Below are 19,314 nucleotides of genomic sequence, written 5' to 3'. Positions count from 1 at the left end.
GCTGTTAGATGTTTATTTGAATCTTGCCTCAAATCTCATTTGGAAATTGCCATACGAGTCTAAACTCTATTTTTTTTAAATTATATGTTAATGTTATATGTTTATTATATGTTTTGAAATTCACCCATAAAATAAGCTTGATCAGTCTAAACAGGGTTTAAATGCAATTGAAAAGCTTATGCTCAGTTCAGTGAGCTCGAGTCTGAATATGAATAGCTTCCCCTGTGTAGCTATTGATGTATCTTTGAAGACTCTGAATACAGCCCTTGGATATTTTTATTTTTTAAAATCAATTATTCTAGCAAGATTGTGTCACATTGACACAAGACCGATACTAGAATAGTTTTAAATTTTCTACCATTCTCTATTTATTTTCTATTTTCATGCAGGGACCTGGGCTTCCTGGACTTTCTGTAAGTACTAATTACTACACAACATTAATTGCCATCTAGTCATTAAACTAGATTAACTAAATTATTATTATTATTATTATTATTATTATTATTATTATTATTATTATTGCTAATATTATTATTTATAGTTGTGAATTTATCATACACTGACAAATGAGCCAGAATCCATTTGTAACTTGTAGGTGGATATAGCTGGACAAGGATTAAGGGTTTTGCCACTTCAGTAGCTCCCTTGGGTTTGAACTCACCAGTAGAGAACTTTGATGACTAATTAGTGTAGCAAAGCTGTACAGTAAAATTAGTTCAAAGTCGTAAATGACATGTCGCCTCATTCTTTTGTCTTCAGGGACCACCAGGTCAGATTGGGTTTCCCGGGGAAATTGGACTCCCTGGACCCAAGGTTGGTCATCTACTTTACCCCTGTGAAAAAAAATACAAACCCTCATAGAATTTGTAATGGTTTTAATGGTTATGATGGGAATTGTATTGGTTTTAATGGAAGCTGTAATGACCCTGTGGGGCTCTACTAATTTGTTACCTTCTATTGGTGGCATGTTATGTCTAGTAGATACCATTAAGGACATATGTCCTTAAAATGTCCTACTACATAATGGAAGCCATTTGGTAATGGTTTTAATGGTTAATAGTTGATTGTTCGTAATGGTATTTGTAATGGAAAACATTATAATTTCTATGTTGTTGTTGTTGTTGTTGTTGTTGTTTTTTCAGCAAGGACATCACACAGAACAAATGTTACCACTTGACATGATGTGACTTCTGGCTGTAACAATATTAGCAGTGCTTGGATCCTCATGTTTTTACTAATGTGATGCTAAACATTTCAGCATACTGATTATCCTAGCCTTGATTTCAAGTAATTCAATCATTCAGAGTCAGTTGTACAATCTTCTAATAGTCACAAGACAGAAGATTCTAGATATTCTACTTTACCTTACTACTTCATGAACTAGTAAAAGGTAGGGCTTGATAATATGAACCAATTTTAGCCTGTCACATGACCTTTATCTATCACTTTCTCTCATATTTGTACACGCACCTACCATCAGGAAGTCATTTTGTGCACCTCTTTCCATAAATAAACTTAATGAACGTTGGGTAACCCACAGACAGATGACACATTAATGGGGAAAAAATACATAACATGTCTTAGTAAGTTGTTGGGCTACCATGAGCTACCTGAACAACTTCATTGTGCCTTGGCATCGCTTCTACAAGTCTCTGGGACTAAACTGGACTGAACTGGACGAACACCATTCTTTCCATGGATATTTCCTCAATTGCTGTTAAGATGATGGTGGTAGAAATTACTGTCTATTACACATTGCTCCAAAATTTCCCATCAGGATAGAAATGTTTCATAATAAGCAAAAGGTAATCAGTCAGAAGAAGTTTGTATTGATTTGCATTGACTCTTCCCTCAAAAGGAAGCTGACCACTGATTTCTGCACCACTGACTGAATTCTCAAACATGTTGGTAATGAGCAGTGTATGCACTGCAACTCTGCTATGATATCACTCTCTTGTCGACGGACCCTTCTTGTTGACAGTTTGATCACGTCCTGCATTGACATTTTCAGTCAATCATCTTTCCCACGAATGATACTTTAGTCACTGTTCTTATTGAAACACAGCCAACTGAGCAGTCTTTGCGACTGAAGCTACTGCATCCGCGCTTCAATAATGAATCCTCTTGTTATCTTGATTAAAATTTGGGGTCAACTGGGCCTGCTCAGCTTTTTATACATTCCACAGAGCATGATAATTTGTATCATGCTGTGCTGCTGTCTGGCCGCATCCATACTTGCTATATTTCTCCACACATTTATTCAGTTTTTCCTTTCATTTGTCAACCAGCTGTATCTCTCCAACAATATAAAGTATAATGCCATAAAATCAAAACGAGTCCATGTTCAATGGGACCTGATGAACCATATATCCACTGTTAAATGATGAACAGAACAGAAGAGTTCATTATACTCCATCTATGTATTATTTCTTAATGACTTTTGTATTCTTACCTATTCCCAGGGAGCTACAGGACTTCCTGGACCACCAGGTTTGCCAGGACCTTCAGGGAAACCTGTAAGTCATGTTTTTGCTAATGTTATAATGTATTAAAGTGATTAAGGCAGGTTTACTAAAGCTATATCAATATAAAAACATGTATTATAAAGGGTTATTTTACTCTCAGCGTACCTGTACTGTCACTGGGGGAGTATTCTCAAGTGTATACTTAAGAAATAAAACACAACAGGGTATGCTGTTATAGGAAAATAAACAACAACAAGGGTGGTGACATGAAGCAGAGGGCCTTTACCACCCTGAAGTTGATTATTTTCCAATAACAGTACATCCTAATGTGTTTTAGTCCTCTTATAAGACAGCAATTGGCCAAAGATTACACTTTCAAATTTATGAATGAATGGCAGTCATCATTTTTAGCCATTCATAGTTATGTTTATTGTTGTGGAATGTCAAGTTAGTTCCTGTTATCACTTATGTTATATCAGCTAGAAATAAGTAGAATATCCTTACAGAAAGATTCACCTTATTGATTATTCATTTTTCTTTGTTAAATAACAAAATGTTTTTTATTCCATCTATTATTAGCTTTAGATTATGTGTAATGTCTGTCATACAAGTCCATACAAGTGTAAGTTGCTGCTATAGAAATTATATTATATTAGAATCAGTGCATTAATATAAACCTGAGATTTGAATTAACAGCCAGCATTTCTGCCAGAGCTGCTGTTATAGAAAATTAATCAACAATCAGATTCAAGAATTCAATAAGAAATTATATTTTACATTATACATTTATAAAAGTATTTCTTTGAACCAATATGTTGTAATGGTATTTTTACATTGAACAAAAATGTGCCAGTATTTGTGCCCAGTATTTTTAATGCAGATTCTCTCTCTCACTCTCACACTATATATATATATATATATATATATATATATATATATATATATATATATATATATATATATATATATATATATATATATATACAGTATTTACATGTACAGATTGAATATGTGTTATGAAGTATACATGTGGAATATTTTTTATTTCTGAAAACAATTCATTTTGTGAAGTCAGTGTGTGTCTGCACAGTAAACAGCTATTATTGTCTTCCACAAATCCCCTTTTTGAAAAAAAATGTCATTATCATCACATTCAGGGGCCGCCTGGGAAGTTCTTGGGTTTAGAAGAAGGCAGCGCTGATTTCCAGGTGAGATTATTATTATATACTTTATGTATAGATACATGCCAGTGTGTGTGGATGTACAAATTAGTATATACATAAAGTATAATTATGTGCTGAGCTACAAGGCTTTTGTTATATTATTTATATTTAGTTATATGTCAATATGTGTTAGAAATAATTGCCCAGATGATGTTTGGTTGTATCATAAAAATGAAGGGTTATTTTTCCCCAAATCCACAATGATAGTCAGAAAAACAGGCAAGGTATGCCAGGAATATCAGGCTAATACAGAACAGGCAAAAGGTCAGTGATAAATATAGACAGAATGACATAGAATAAGGCTCATTAATGCATATTAATACAATGTCACCGACGCCACAGGAAGCCTGGTGCATGGGGGGTGAGATCGTGACTGGTCGAAATAACCAGCTGGGTGATATATTTCACAGCAGAAGCATTTCTGTCTTTTGGAGTGGTTTTGTGGATGTTCACTCAGGGGAGCATTGTAGGACATAGCAAAGCAGAGGAATAAATTTCTCTCTGACTCATAGCAATTTGCCAATAATTTAATTTTTTTTAATGAATTACACAACAGCACTTGACCTTTATTCACTTATAGTTACATATAATGTTGTGGAACATCCACAAAACAAGTTAATTCCTCATACCACTTGCATTACAACAGCTCTAAACAGTCATACCCTCACAAGCCTTTTTTTTCCCCTCTTAAAGTTAATAACACAAACATGCAGTTCACCATGTTATCAAGAAACTGAAAAATGCTTCATCCTGAATACTTTCCCGTGTTGGAAAACATAAAGTTACAGCTTTACCTCTGACTGTTACAAAGCACTGACACTGGAGACTCTTTCCAAAAATGATAAACATCACCACTTTTTAAAAAATCTGTTCGTGTACAAGTTCATGTACAAGTCCCTGTGTACGTTGTTACTATGAAATTGATAATGTATTACATTACGATAGTTTTAATATAAACTTCGCAGTAGGAACTACTGTCAGAGCTGCTGTTATAGAACATCTATAATCAACACCCCATGACCAGTCGGAATCAAGTATTCAATAGCATTGTGGCATATAGTGAAATACAAAGATCTAAAACATCTTATTTTTATTATGAATAAAAAAATAATCAGTTGTATTTTGATAGTAGCTGGGTGAAGTAGCTCTATATGAAAGAGATCTATATGTAAGGAGCATCCATGCGTTACTGTTTGAATCACACGCCCTTACAACAACTTGAAAGAATTTTCAGATATAATTATATGAAATATTCCGATTTTTTTTCATTTCATACAAATATTTCTCAAACAGGTTTTTGTCTGTTTTAATTCTGAGTTATACTTCATCAGAAGTGAAATTTGCCTGATTTAATAAAACGCTTTCAACTCGCTATGGAAAATGTATTTTCCAATCCAATACTCAGTTGTGGTAAGCAGTTCCTCAGAGACAAGTGAAGCCAGCTACAGCATCTTTTCAAACTGTAACACATTTGGAGGAAAGTGCTACTAGCCCTCGTTAACATACATTAGCTCAGAGATGCCCGTGATTGGCTAGTGCTACTGATTGATGATGCCATCCCTCCCACCCAGAAAACACTGTCAATTTTGCTCCCTCGGACTCCTGGCCAAGCTGGGATTCAAATGCGTGATCTCCTAATGAGGTGGGCATGGTGGCTTAGTGGTTAGCCCATATGCCTCACACCTCCGTGGTTGGGAGCTTGAATCCCACCTCCGCCCTGTGTGAATGGAGTTTGCATGTTCTCCCCATGCTTTGGGAGTTTTTTCCAGTTTCCTCCCCGAGTCCAAAGACGTACAGTACGTTGTAGGCTGGTTGGCATCTCTAAATTGTCCATAGTGTGTGAATGGGTGTGTGTGCGATTGTGCCCTGCAATGGACTGGCATCCCATCCAGGGTGTCCCCCACCTTGTACGATAAGCTCCAGGCTCCCCTGGAACCCTGTGTAGGACAAGTGGTACAGAAAATGGATGGATCTCCTGATGATAGGACTGGAGCTTGAATTTTAGATCTTTGATAAAATAATAATGAAATGAAAACAGTTTTTGCTTGTGTTTTGAAACATTTGGTCCAACTTGAGCCAAGTTGGCTCTGTTTATTTACTGAAGATAAATGAATGGCCGAACTTTACCTTGAGCTTTAATGTACAGTAATTCACCTCTTGCTGCACTTCTTTTAATGATCTCAGAGTTCATTCATTTCCCAGGGATTTAATGACTCTCCATTAAACTGATCCCTTCAACTGCCTATGCTCATTAGCACCTCCTTAGATTAGATGTTATGAAGGAGAAAATACTCATTTGTAAGAATAATTGGGTACACTTAATGCTTGAAAACCAATTGTAAACTTTTCTGTTTTCGCTTCTAGTGCCCAACTAACTGTCCACCTGGGCCTAAAGGTCCTCAAGGCCTTCAGGGCATGAAGGTGAGTGAGTTTGCACACCTGTTGCAGAATTTTTTAGCTAATGATAATATAGATGATGATACTTTATGACTGTGGTTGACTGATGTGCTGGGTTGATTTTTTTTTTTTGTTCTTGCAGGGTCACAAAGGTCGTGCTGGTATACTGGGAGCTCCAGGAAGTATTGGAAAGACGGTATAAAAAAAAAAAATCTCTTATTTTTAATCTGCTTTGTTCATTTTCTGGTAGATACTCCATAAATTGTTTTAGATTTTTTGTTGAAATACACTGTGTATTTTGCATGCAAAGTGGTAGAAATGTAGTTTTAGGATCTTTAAAATAAATAAATATATGAATAAATAATACAACTTGATTAGTTGCAAGATTTTAAAGTGGCTTGAAAATTAAAGTATACAGTATATCCTTAAAGCTAATGTTTCCAAATTGCTACTGGACACAAATCATCAATAACATAGGAACATGAGAATCTGTTTAATGCTGTGTCAAATTGTCAGGAACGTAACAAGAAGATTTATTTATTTTTTTTCCAAAGATGGGATGCATTTTAGTTAATCAACACCTTTGGCAACTCTAATTTATTTGGGAAAAACCTGGTTGATCCTCGACTTCACCTCATATATGAGAACCATCAATATATTTCATGTAGCAATGTGGAAATGTGGTTATTTACTTACTACAAAAATCACATTGGCGAAGGAGTCAGTTTAACAAAAGTAAATCCAAAATGGACATAAGCCTAATAAATTCAGATAGCAGCTGTCAAAATGTCTGTTATGCTCCTGCACCTCAGTCTGAATGGAATCATTATATGCATCTTTCTCTATGTCCACTTTTGTGAGTATAAGTTTACTTGTGGTTCAGATACATGCAACATATTTCAGTTAAGGGAAAATGTCAAAATGTCACCATGTGAAAGGTTTTCCCAACCTGCCACACATTTACGTATGAAATAATAATGTTTAAAAATTGAATGCCTAACAACGTATTCAGTGTAATACGTTGTATAATGTCTAAATGTCTGTAATGAAATGCAGGTTTTGTCATGCAGAATGTTTTGCTAAACTGATGTTAGTGGTAATTATGTTTCTTCTGACAGACTCTAAAGGTTGATTGAATTGGCAGTCAAGCAAGAAAAGACAAACAGTACAATTTGCTTGATGATGCAATGAAAGTGAAAAACAAATCTCAGCTATTTCTCTTCTGAACACAGCTATGCACTGACAGATACATCCAAACAGAATTGAAAAATATATGTTCCATCCTATTCAGGGTTGCCAGGTCTCAGCAAAAAAAAAAATATATCCAGCCCAACTACATCTGAAAGACCACATAGAAGTCTTGGGCATTGAAAAAATGTTCAAGTTCACTGTGTTCCCCATGCATTTCTGATTTTCAGTATCTGCAACACACCTTTTATCAGCCATTATCCACTCCATACCTACCAATCTTTGCAGTTTATCTTACAACAGAAATGGTTTTGTACATTGTAGATACACTGTCTGCACTTACATGTTTCCTGTGTTTGCTATAATCTATGCTTGAGAAAATTAATTACATTTAATTCCAATTATTTGTTTTAAAACAAGATATTGGAAGTCATAGACACTCAACCTTTTTCCATACTAGCCTAATCAGGCATTAAAAAATGTGACTTTCACAATCCTGATCCAATTATTTTACATTGTTTGTACCATCTGCAAATGTCTGGGGCTTGTGGTTTAATATTAATACAATGAATAGAAATGGACTATTCTAACTGGGGCTACCTAGAACAAAGTAGTGCTAAAATGAGATTCGTATTCGGTTAGGTTTAATGTAATGGTGTCTGTTTGATTGATTGCTTGTTATGGATGTAGCAGAATCAATTACATTAGACACCTTGCATTTCCTTTTACTGAATATTTCAGGTAAATTAAAACATCCAATTAAAGCACCTTGTAAGAGAACTCTAAAAGTTACAATGTAGATAATATATGGATTGCATTACAAACAAACAAACAAATGGTCTAACAAAATGCTCAGCCGTACACCCACTCATTCATCCAGTGGATTAGCCCTAATGAAGCCCTTAGAGGCACACCAGCAGCATTAATCTGTGTGGTGTGTGAGCAGTCAGGACTGGCTCAGACGAAAAGGCATGGGAGGATGTCAGGTACTACAGGAGGGAAGAGGAGCTACAGTGTATAAATCGTATTTAATGAGCACCCCGCAGACAGCGGGACCGCCTCAAGGGACGCTCAGGTTTTACTCTTATAGTGCACTGAGAAGTGGTGTCTGAGACCTGCATAGAAATTAAAATATCTAGTCTTAAACATTCCTTTTTGCTTTTTTTTTTTTTTTTTTTTGGGAAAATCGTGTAACTGGAAGGAGATAAGCAATTCATTTTTGGTGTCACAGCAAAGCAATGACTAATAAGGAAATCAATAGAGAGATTACAATGATTGGAGGCGGATTTGCTGGAGCACTGTAATGCAACTTTAAACGGAATGCAAATGAAGCTTCTGCATCCGTGTGGAGAATAAACAGTGATTTTAATCAAGAAGTGATTCCCTTGTTCATTTTGTACATTTTATTTGTCAGTTGCATTACTAAATAGCAGAAATTACAGAGTATGGTAAATATACAGGATGTGACTCATTTTCTAACTCTGCCTATCTATTTCATAGGGCACAAAGGGAGATGTTGGGATCTCTGGTGAGCAAGGAATACCAGGCCCTCCAGTAATGCATTCATTTATGTTCTACTGTCATATGGCAATGTTAAACTTTCTCATTGCTTTTACAGCACACTGTATAGACATTATATGATCATTTCTTTCTCTATATTCCAGGGCCCACAGGGGCTGAGAGGCTATCCAGGAATGGTTGGGCGTAAAGGAGAGACGGTGAGTCATATACCACCTACAACTGCCGCTTAAATGAAAAATTGGGTGCATTGGGTGCACAGAAAAGCATACTGCATACTGCAAGCACACTGCTATCCATATCCTTACAGAAAACCACATACTTTTCATTTGTTTTTGTTTTTTTACATGATCATCTGTGACAAAAATAAAGCAATGTTAAAAATGAACATGGGAAAATAAATTAGTTGTGTTAAAAAAAAAAAAAAAATCACACGTGAGAATAAAACTGACATGAAAAATTACCATGTGGTAATAAATGAGCCATGTGAAAAAAATGACATGTGAGTACATAAAATCACAAGCTCTACATGTGAAACATGTATGTAAAAAAATTGGCAGTGATTGAGAAAAATAAAACCACATGACCTACTTAAGAAAAAAATGTATGTAAAATAACAACAGAAAGCAAATGCTGTGAGAAAATGATGTGAACAATAAAAAACACATGACCTACAGTACAAAGGTAAAAATAAAAGCACATAAATAAAAACACATTCACTGCACAGTGTACAAAACTGTGTGAAAGATGATGTGTATAGAAACCATATGTGTAATATTTCCATGTGAATCATATCACTCACTACCGCTTATAGATAGAATATAATTCTTATATTCTTATATCGCTTATATAGTATAAAATTCTTCCCAACAATTTTATGTGACACTGCAAGCATTTTTTTCTCTTAGCAAAACAAGCCAGCTGTAATACAGTATGCGACTGTTTATTACCTAAATGGTAGTATACACACACCAGTTCAATTACCAAGGCATCTCTGGGGACTTTAAACAAGCACTTTAATTCAAATCCAACACAATTCAAATTAAACTTACATTTATTCCCATGCTTCTATAAATCACTTTATTCATAATGTCTCTCAGGGCCCTCAAGGTTACAAAGGTATTCTTGGACCCACTGGACTTCCTGGGACCCCTGTAAGTTTGCAAATGCTGTTAGACTCACTCTTGATTTTCAATCACTAAAATCACATAAAACTTACAATCTTCTTCCTGTCTTATATAGGGTAAAGAGGGACCCCGAGGTCCTCCTGGAGATGCTGGGGACAAAGGTGATATGGTGAGTAGTATTAATCTGGATTCTCCAAAAGTTTGCGGTTTCCTCATTTTAGTTAACTATGCTTTTTTTGTAGGGTGACCAAGGCATCAGAGGACTACAGGGAGCAGTGGGAAAGAAGGGAGAGAATGTGGGTGAAATCAAACATATATGAAATAAAGAAATATTGTTATCAGTGTATTGTTTTATGCAGTCCTTTTGACAATAATTGTCTTTACGATTCAGGGTGTCCCAGGGATTGATGGCAAAGATGGTAACCCTGGCATTCCAGGAATAAAGGTATGGACAATAACAATGCTATATTTCAATGCTATATTTTCTTAATATTTAAGCATACTTAAATGTACAATTTTCAGCAAGGTAAACTCTGCAAATATGTTTGATTTCTTGCTTAGGGTGCTCCAGGCCAGAATGGAAGACCTGGTCCACCTGGACACCAGGGGGCAGCAGTAAGTACCTAGTCTAAAAGCTGGTTTAGGCATTGGCTGCATTCGAAATTGTATACTGTGACAGTACCTACTGCATTTGATTCAGTAACTACTGCTTGGCCATTGATACAGTACGCACTGATCAGTATAAGTGTGTAGCACGAATACAATACGGACATGCTACATCTGCCGTGTTGTCATTGTCATGTGACCTACATCTTAAAAAGAGCCGACACAATGCCGTCCACCATTATTGATTGTGAGAGCTCTTCCAAGCCAGTCCTGTTGCCTTATGGGATAGCACAGTGTCCATTGCTTCCATACTGCAGAATCTCGTAGGAAGCAGTAGGTCATCCAGGTATTTCTCGCCTACTGTTTTATGAACACTGAGAATTCTGACAGACTACTCCTTTGGCGTTCTGCTTTTTGCATACTGTATAGTAGGGTAGTAGGGATAATCAGGTTCACATAGGTGTCTAAATTCATGCTTTCATGTAACATGAATGTGTCCACTAGGGGCAGTGTAGGATGAACCAAACTATATAGAATTTCCAGAAACGGGAATGCGAAAAAGAGCAGTCTTTAAGTCAAAAAATGTTGAAGACTTGTTTACACTTTATTGTTTAAAATGGTATGGTCTCCACTTGAGAATTATTTGGAACAATATTACTCTGAAATCCTGAAACTGCTGGAAGTACGGTCACAGCATCTTGTCACAATGTTTCAGGCATACAACTGAACACACCTCTCCACCAACCAATCAGAATTGATGCACAGCACCGCAGATACGCAGTGCATAGACTCTCATAGGACATCAATGCAGATACCCATCAACCCCCTCTCTGCACTGTGACACAGACTCACAAATGTGCTTCAGAAGTATAAATCAGCTCTAAGTCCATATGCTATTATCTCTTCCACTACTTACTTTTCTGCAACGCGGCAGTACCGGTCAGCACATGCCCGAGGACAGACATTTTCACTCAGCTCACGTACACACAAAGTCACTCTGCATTGTGCTTCCCTCCCCCACTTGTAACAATAACAAAAGCAACAACAAAAAAAGAAGGAAATAATTAACCAGAAGTGAAGGCGTGTTTTCTGTACACTGATCCAGATTGACCCCTGTTGCCTGATTACTTTAGAATTTATACCACCTTGAAATTGCTTTCTCTCTCTCTCTCTGCAAACAATTCATCATCATCAGATGTGACTCTTTTTCCTGGTGACTGGGAGTAATGGAGCATGCTGGGTATTATCCACACCATCACTGAGCTGAGCACCCAGCGTAATGGAGGAGCCCTTTCAAGAAACACAAGTTATCACTGTCTCTCTCAGGCGATTGCGTCTTGTGTGAGTGATCCTCAGAGAGCCTCAGGTCTCACCTCTCTGACCTTTTCCATTTTTATTTTTTTAGGGTTTGCCTGGAAGCCCTGGCACCAACGGTGGTGTGGGTGCTAAGGTGAGATGCTACTAACTCGGTTAATCCTATTAGTCGCAGTATTTTAGCCACACAATGGCACCTTCACATGTATACACGTGTATAGTCAAGAAAAAGTGAAAACCTGAAATGAACTCTATTTTTTTTTTTTATCTGTAGGGTGAGCCAGGACCCAGGGGGTTGGTAGGAATGCCTGGTGCTCCAGGTCCTCAGGTATAAATTCCTGTTTGTCATCAGATCATTTCCTGTTTATGTTTCTCATTTATTATTTCTCTTCTACTGACCTATTTATTTCTTTACACAGGGTGAGCCAGGGCCACCAGGTGAAGCTGGTATGATCGGAGTTCCTGGACCAAAGGTAACAAGTTTCTTTGACCTGCTTTCTTGACGTTCAGACCTAGGCTTCTGGATATATATTATGCGTACATGCTCTAAATGTTGGATATCAACCGAAAATACTCTTGAGTTTAAAACTAGGCTGAAACTATGACCACAAAATGTACCACTCTTCCTTAAATGTATGCATTTATTTTTATTTTTTATTTTTTTTATTTATGTATTTATTTATTAATAAATAAATTAATTTATTTTCTATTTATTTACAATAATGTAATTATTATTATTAAAAAATATATATTAGATTTAACTGTATTGACTGTCTCTGTCATTGCTCTTCTTCTTCAGGGTGACAGGGGTGAGAGAGGACCTGTTGGACCTCTGGGAATAGTTGGCAAACCTGTAAGTTTATTTATTATTATTATTATTGGGTGTTTTTTTTTTTGTATAAATAATGCACCTATTATTCCAATAAATTCTACGGCCATATTTCTCCAGTATGTTAGCAAAGCATGGTGGACCTCAATGTTTTTCATTCACAGATCCTGCTTTTTTATTTAACGACCCTTCTTACTTTTCTGTTTGGTGGCTGTTTGTAGGGAAATAAAGGAGAAAGAGGGCCAATTGGTCTGCCAGGACCTCAAGGCCTTGCTGGAACCAAAGGCGACAAGGTGAGTGATCAAACCCTACTCATATTCACATACTGACAGAAAAAGAGCTGAGTAAAATCACGTCTTGGCGTTGCAGTTAAAGGTTGTAGCCATGCAGTGGCACTATTACCCCATATATGCACAGAACTGTGCCCTGCCTTTTTTTTTTTTTTTTTTTTACCAGAAGATGTTTCTTTAGCTTCTGGGTAATTTATGCCCTGGTTTGTCAAATAATTTGCTTCCTCAAAGATGAAATATCTGCCTATGGACACTTTAATGTTTGTTGTCCTTTTATCTGTAATATACTGGCCATTTAACGCAAGCTATTGGGCATTGTCACTGATAATTTAGAGTGGTATCCGGTTAAACAAAGACATTGTGTACAATAAAAAGCTTCTCCATGAGCCATTACAGCTCGTGATGGATGACCAATCTGCTCTAACTTCTTTCTATAGGGATTCCAAGGCAAAGTGGGACCAAAGGGAGACTTTGTGAGTAAATGCACAAATGCTGTTTATGCAGCATAATGGAAATCCTGTGTCATGAAATACATTACAACACAGAGTATCTATAGGAGAATATATCAGTGTTTGTTGTGATATAGGGCGATCCAGGGGTAGAGGGATTGGCTGGAGAAAAGGGAGAAAAGGTAAAATCACACTATATCTGATACATTGAGAGCAAAGGAATATTTATATATTAATTAGAAATAAACCAGTGACCTTCATTGACTTAACAGGGACTGTCTGGTGAACCCGGCCCCAAAGGACAGGTAAGCAGAATGCAATTTAAGAATATCTGTAAACATTTATAATGTTGTAACTGCCTCTGTCTTAAGTTAAAATCAATTTTAGTCATACCATGCATATAGAGTACATTGGTGAGTATACGATTGAGGTCCGATCTGTGTCCCACTGATCTTACATTTACAAATATGTAAAGTATGTGTAAAAGTAATAGACATTTTAAACACATGGAAAGTGTCCAACAAGATATGTATATGTTTCAGGCCACTATAGCTCCACTTTACCTCGAAATATGTAATAATAATTATTAAACATCTTATCATTTTTGCATTCCTTTGTGAATCCATTTAACATCTCATGCTTAAAACATGCGCTTCCATGAATCACCTATTATAGAGTTTGAAAAATGTACATTTTAGTGTTCTACAACATTCGCTGATACCTATGAAATATTTGGAATAAGTCACATGTTCACATGGAAGTTGCATCATACAAAATTTCCAAGTATGTTCCTTATTTTCAATGATAGTGTGATGTTGAGAGGTCACTTTGAAAGTTAATTGAGGTTCAATCCAAATTATAGATTGAACGTAAATTATTCATTAACAAGTACCATTTTAAGGAATTCATTAGGGTGTCCTTAATGTCCTCATGCCACTGAATGCTAGTTAACCACACTTTGCTCATTCTAAATAAAAAAAAGAGAAAGAAAACGCTGATACTTTCAACCTTGTTACTTATTTAAATGCAGCTATTGAAGGCAAAGACTGTAGCCTGAGAAGGGTCAGCACATTTGTCTTAGATTCAGCATTGAGAAATTATACATTTATAAACGTTACAAGGGCTAAATGTCTAGAGTGAGTTGAAAGTCTCTGTGCATAGAGCGCAAATCAATAACTACACAGGACAAGTGCACTAAAGATACAGCACAATAACAGCAATCAGGGCAAATTGTACTCATGCTTTTGTAGATAATTACAATATAAATAGTATGTGAGTGCTGTGACAAATTAAGTAGGAAATAAAACACAAAAGAGCATGCCGTTATAGAAAAAGAATCAACAACAGGGTGGTGTAATCCCACTGTTACTGTACCACCATGAAGTCAATCCCCATGTGCACATTGCTTCTACCACAAAAGTATGCCAACAAGTACAGAGTTTAATTTAATAATGAACTACCTGTCATACTTTTAACCATTTCAATTTATATTTAATGTTGTGGAACATCTGTGAAACAAGTTAGCTCCTGTTATCACTTATGTTGTAGCAGTTGTAAACGGTCATTCCCTCAGCAGCCGGTATGAGCATTTCAAGCATTGAAACTGGAGACGCCTTCTATAAATTCTCTTTCACAATCTCACTGATTATACACTTTTCTCTGTCAAATAACATGGTTTCTTTGAATAAATTTATCAGTAGTAGAGCTCGACCATCAGTGGATTTTACAGATACTGATAACTAGGCTGGGTAGTACCTGCTGATAACCGATTAATCAACTGATAGTTTTTAAAATTGATACTGAAAAAAAAAAAAAAAAAAACTACTGGGTGTACCATGAAAATGTACTGTACTTTTTTCAATGAAACAAATATAATTAATATATATTAACTAAATATTAACTAAATATTAATGTACATAAAAGATATACATCCAAACTGAACCAAAAACTAACCCTCCACATAAGAAATGAAAATAAAGACATCCAAAATAAAATGAAAAACACTTCAAATAACACAACAATTATCAGTGATCATTTTTATTTCGCCTCTAGAGGCTGCTCTCGTGACAGCAGACCCTTCTCAACTGCTCCTGCAACGGATGCAACCGGGAAAAACTATCGGTGTGGATTTTTGCAGATAACTGATAGGTCCAGCAAAAGGGTATCGGTGCAGATTAATTGGCAAAACTGAGCAATGGGTCAGCTCTGATTATTAGCCTTAGATTATCTGCCATACAAGTCCCTGTGACGTAGTTGTTACAATAGAAAGAAGTGCACAAAACTTTTATTTGAATTAAATCCGGAAATACTGTCAGAGCTGCCACTATAGAAAACTAACCAATCAAATTTGAGAATTGACTCTTGGTGTAAATAAGCATAACATCTGAAATATCAAACCAGAGAGATAGACAAGGACAGTCCAGAAGATTTTTTACCTCTTATTATTGTCCATCTCCAGTCTTTCTCTTGTTCTTCACTGGCAGCAAGGAGTGAGGGGTGATCAAGGATACAATGGCCCTACAGGCGATCCCGGAAAACCTGGAGAACCGGGTCCGCCAGGTCTTCCTGGACCTCGAGGCATCCATGGAGTGAGAGGTGCACCAGGCATGCCAGGAATACAGGGAACAGCTGTGAGTATCGGTTGCCCATCACAGTGTAATTTGGCATTGCAGCACTCAAAGGGAGATTTAATTCAAGTGCAAATATATGACTGCACAACATGATTTTGTCAGAAATAAATACAATCGTTTATTTTGAAAAACAAGACTGCATCCAACGTTAAGATTTGGTTAAAGCAGTAGGGAAAACAGCACCTGCCAAGGGGTGGGATATATTAAGCACCTCATGAGTATTCAGTATTCAGATGTATTGGAAGCAGGAGAAATGGGCAAATGTAAGGATCTGAGCGACTTTGAAAAGGGCCAAATTGTGAGACCTAGACAACTGGGTCAGCACAACGATAAAACGGCAGGTCTTGTGGGTTATTCCAGATATGCAGTGGTTAGTATCTACCAAAAGTGGTCCAAGGAAGGACAGCTGGTGAACTGGTGACAGAGTCATGGGTGCCCAAGGCTCCATGATGTGCTTGAGGAGAGAAGTATACCAAGTACTCCCCTTCATGGCAACGGTATTCCCTAATTGCAGTGGCCTCTTTCAGCAGGATAATGCACCATGCCACACTGAAAAAAGATTGTTCAGGAACGGTTTGAGGAACACAGTTTGAGGTGTTGACTCGGCCTCCGAATTCCCCAGATCTCAATCCGATCGAGAATCTGTGGGATGTGCTGGAAAAAAAAGTCCGATCCATGGATGCCCAACGTCGCAACTTACAGGAACTTAAAGGATCTGTTGCTAACATCTAGGTGTCAGATACTACAGCACACCTTCAGAGGTCTTGTGGAGTCCATGCTTCGATGGGTCAGAGCTGTTTTGGCAGCACATGGGGGGCCTATACAATATTAGGCAGGTGGTTTTAATGTTTTGGCTGATTGGTGTATGTCAGGTGGTCTGGAAAAACATGTATGATGTTGCTCTGGCTGGAATCAGAAAAAAAAAATCATGTTTTTATTTAAGGCGACATAAATACATTTTACCGCAACAACATTAAATTGTTTTTGATTCCTTTCTTTGGCTGTCTGCCTGCAAATTTCATTCTGGCTAAGGAGACAATTTCCCAAACACAACAATAAAAACAGTCATTCAGCCTAAAGAGGACGAAAACCTTTTCTCAAAATCCGATCAAATTTTTCGCGTTAAATGTCATAGCAGGTCTAATGTACACAAGCATAATCAATTCAGTTTGTGAACAGATATCAGCAGTCAAACTGTCTGCCACAAGTTTTGAACTGTCCTAATAAAAGTTTCAAGTTTTGAACTGTCGTAATAAAAAGACAACATGAAGAAGAACTTTTGCCAACAGAACTGACTGAATGAGTCAGCGATTATGTCCTCACCAATGTTAGCAATGAGCAATGTTAGCATTAAAAGCAGTGAGTAACTTTACCTTGGGTGATGAGACAGAGACTGATGTGGATGATGTTGATAGTTCAAGTGAGAAGTTCCCATTCCCATTGTATACTTATAATTATTTAAAATTTGGCAGTAATGTAATTCCCATAAATAGATTAGGTGAGAAATGTAGATGTATGTATGTGTGTGTGTGTGTAATTAGATTGTAATTTTCTCCCTTTTCACTTTAGGGGGTAACCTGACACAGACTCTAGTAGAAAATGTCAGATTTTATAGCAACAGCCTTTATTTGTCATTACATTATAGCACAGTGAAATTATTTTTTTTGAATATCCCAGCTTGTTAGGAAGCTGGGGTCTTAGCACAGGGTCAACCATGATACAGTACCCCTGGAGCAGATAGGATCAAGGGTCTTTCTCAAGGTTTCAACAGTGGCAACTTGGAGATGCTGATGCTTTTACTCCCAACCTTCTGAACAGTAACCCAGAGCCTTAACCATTAAGCCACCATTCAACTGCCCCAGCTTTGACCACGTGCTGCAACAAATATGGTGTCACACCAGTTTAAAAAAAAGACATTGAGATGAATTTCATACGATTACCCTAGTTTTAAATGATCTATTTAATAGTCAGTGTGTATGAAATATAGAACAGTTCTTCATAAGGAGCTCAGATTTTTTTTTTAAATCAATGCCATGATGTTAATATATTCAGTGAAAATTGACAGTTAAGAGAGCACCTTCCTACAGTATCTCTTCTTCTTCTTCTAATCTGCATGTGTCACTCTCCTCCTTCCTTCTTCCTCGCTCTCTCTCTCTCTTTCTCTCTCTCTCTCTCTCTCTCTCTCTATCTCTTTCTCTCTCTCTCTCTAGGGTCATGATGCCTCAGATGAACACATTATCGAGGTGGTCTTGAAGATGCTACAGGGTGAGTATCATCATTTCTGAAAACATGAGATTATCCTGTGCTGCACACTAGACAAGCTGCGATCAGGACTGATAAAAGAGTGCAGCTGGAATGTACGCTGCTATATCCATGCTTTGTATCCATAGAAATGAACTAATGTGAAACTCATCACTCCTGAGGGACATCTTGGCTGCCAAACAGCATGAATTGTGCACGCTGCAGCTATTTTTTCACTTCTATTTCGGATTGGCTTTTTTTGCTCCCTCCCTCCCGCCCTCCCTCTCTCTCTCTCAGTTTACCCAGGGTTTGTAAGCTTGTCCTATTTTGCTCGAGATGACCACAGCTGACTCATGATAACTTCTGCTATCCCTTATCATTTCAACGTAATCCTGCCTTTGGCTGGACACACACACAGACACACACACACACACACACACACACACACACACACACACACACACAGACACACACCCACACAATTTGAGACGGAACAACAAACAGCTTGTGAAAGGGGAAGATACCATCTTTCCTGCAGCGAGGATGATTACATTTGGCCACTGAGACCTCTTGGCAGAGTGTGTATGCTGACGCACCTGGCCAGGTTAACATTATCTTAACACTTTTACATGGGTCAAGAGAACATTTAAAAAAAACAACCTTTTACTTTTTATTTTTTAATAATAACAGAATATAAGAGAAAATTATATACATCTGACTCTGGCTTGAGAGTAACAAGGTATTATTAAAGAAAACTATTAAAGCTCACATTAAGGTTGTTTGAGCTGGCATTATTTAACACATTAGTTAAAATGAACCTCCCTGTATATATATATATATATATATATATATATATATATATATATATATATATATATATATATATATATATACTGTTTCCAAAATTATCGACACCCCCAAACCTTGTCCATAGAGTTTAAGAATACTTCCTGTAAAGTCTAACAACCTCAGAGACACTTGTAGAGGACTTACAGTCCATGCACAACATTTCAAAGATTTTTCTACGGCATCGTACA

At 36.9% G+C, this 19,314-nt stretch overlaps 1 protein-coding gene across 1 annotated transcript in view; it reads left to right on the top strand.

The window, feature by feature from the left end:
- Positions 1–19,314, top strand: part of col9a2 (procollagen, type IX, alpha 2) — a 30,217-nt gene that overhangs the window by 7,588 nt on the left and 3,315 nt on the right. Inside the window, exons 7-29 of the mRNA XM_053638513.1 lie at positions 390–413; positions 760–813; positions 2,463–2,516; positions 3,623–3,673; positions 6,053–6,109; positions 6,228–6,281; positions 8,774–8,827; positions 8,938–8,991; positions 9,892–9,945; positions 10,034–10,087; positions 10,161–10,214; positions 10,310–10,363; positions 10,480–10,533; positions 11,930–11,974; positions 12,113–12,166; positions 12,258–12,311; positions 12,638–12,691; positions 12,889–12,960; positions 13,395–13,430; positions 13,544–13,588; positions 13,679–13,711; positions 15,890–16,036; positions 18,247–18,301. Of these exons, the coding sequence (XP_053494488.1) occupies positions 390–413; positions 760–813; positions 2,463–2,516; positions 3,623–3,673; positions 6,053–6,109; positions 6,228–6,281; positions 8,774–8,827; positions 8,938–8,991; positions 9,892–9,945; positions 10,034–10,087; positions 10,161–10,214; positions 10,310–10,363; positions 10,480–10,533; positions 11,930–11,974; positions 12,113–12,166; positions 12,258–12,311; positions 12,638–12,691; positions 12,889–12,960; positions 13,395–13,430; positions 13,544–13,588; positions 13,679–13,711; positions 15,890–16,036; positions 18,247–18,301 (1,267 nt within the window). The remainder of the gene's footprint in view (positions 1–389; positions 414–759; positions 814–2,462; positions 2,517–3,622; positions 3,674–6,052; positions 6,110–6,227; positions 6,282–8,773; positions 8,828–8,937; positions 8,992–9,891; positions 9,946–10,033; positions 10,088–10,160; positions 10,215–10,309; positions 10,364–10,479; positions 10,534–11,929; positions 11,975–12,112; positions 12,167–12,257; positions 12,312–12,637; positions 12,692–12,888; positions 12,961–13,394; positions 13,431–13,543; positions 13,589–13,678; positions 13,712–15,889; positions 16,037–18,246; positions 18,302–19,314) is intronic.

Source organism: Ictalurus furcatus, chromosome 12 (genome assembly GCF_023375685.1).
Source record: "Ictalurus furcatus strain D&B chromosome 12, Billie_1.0, whole genome shotgun sequence".
NCBI classification, from domain to species: Eukaryota; Metazoa; Chordata; class Actinopteri; order Siluriformes; family Ictaluridae; genus Ictalurus; species Ictalurus furcatus.
The sequence above is the reverse complement of the archived record's forward strand: the minus strand, read 5'-3'. Positions and strand labels throughout refer to the sequence as shown.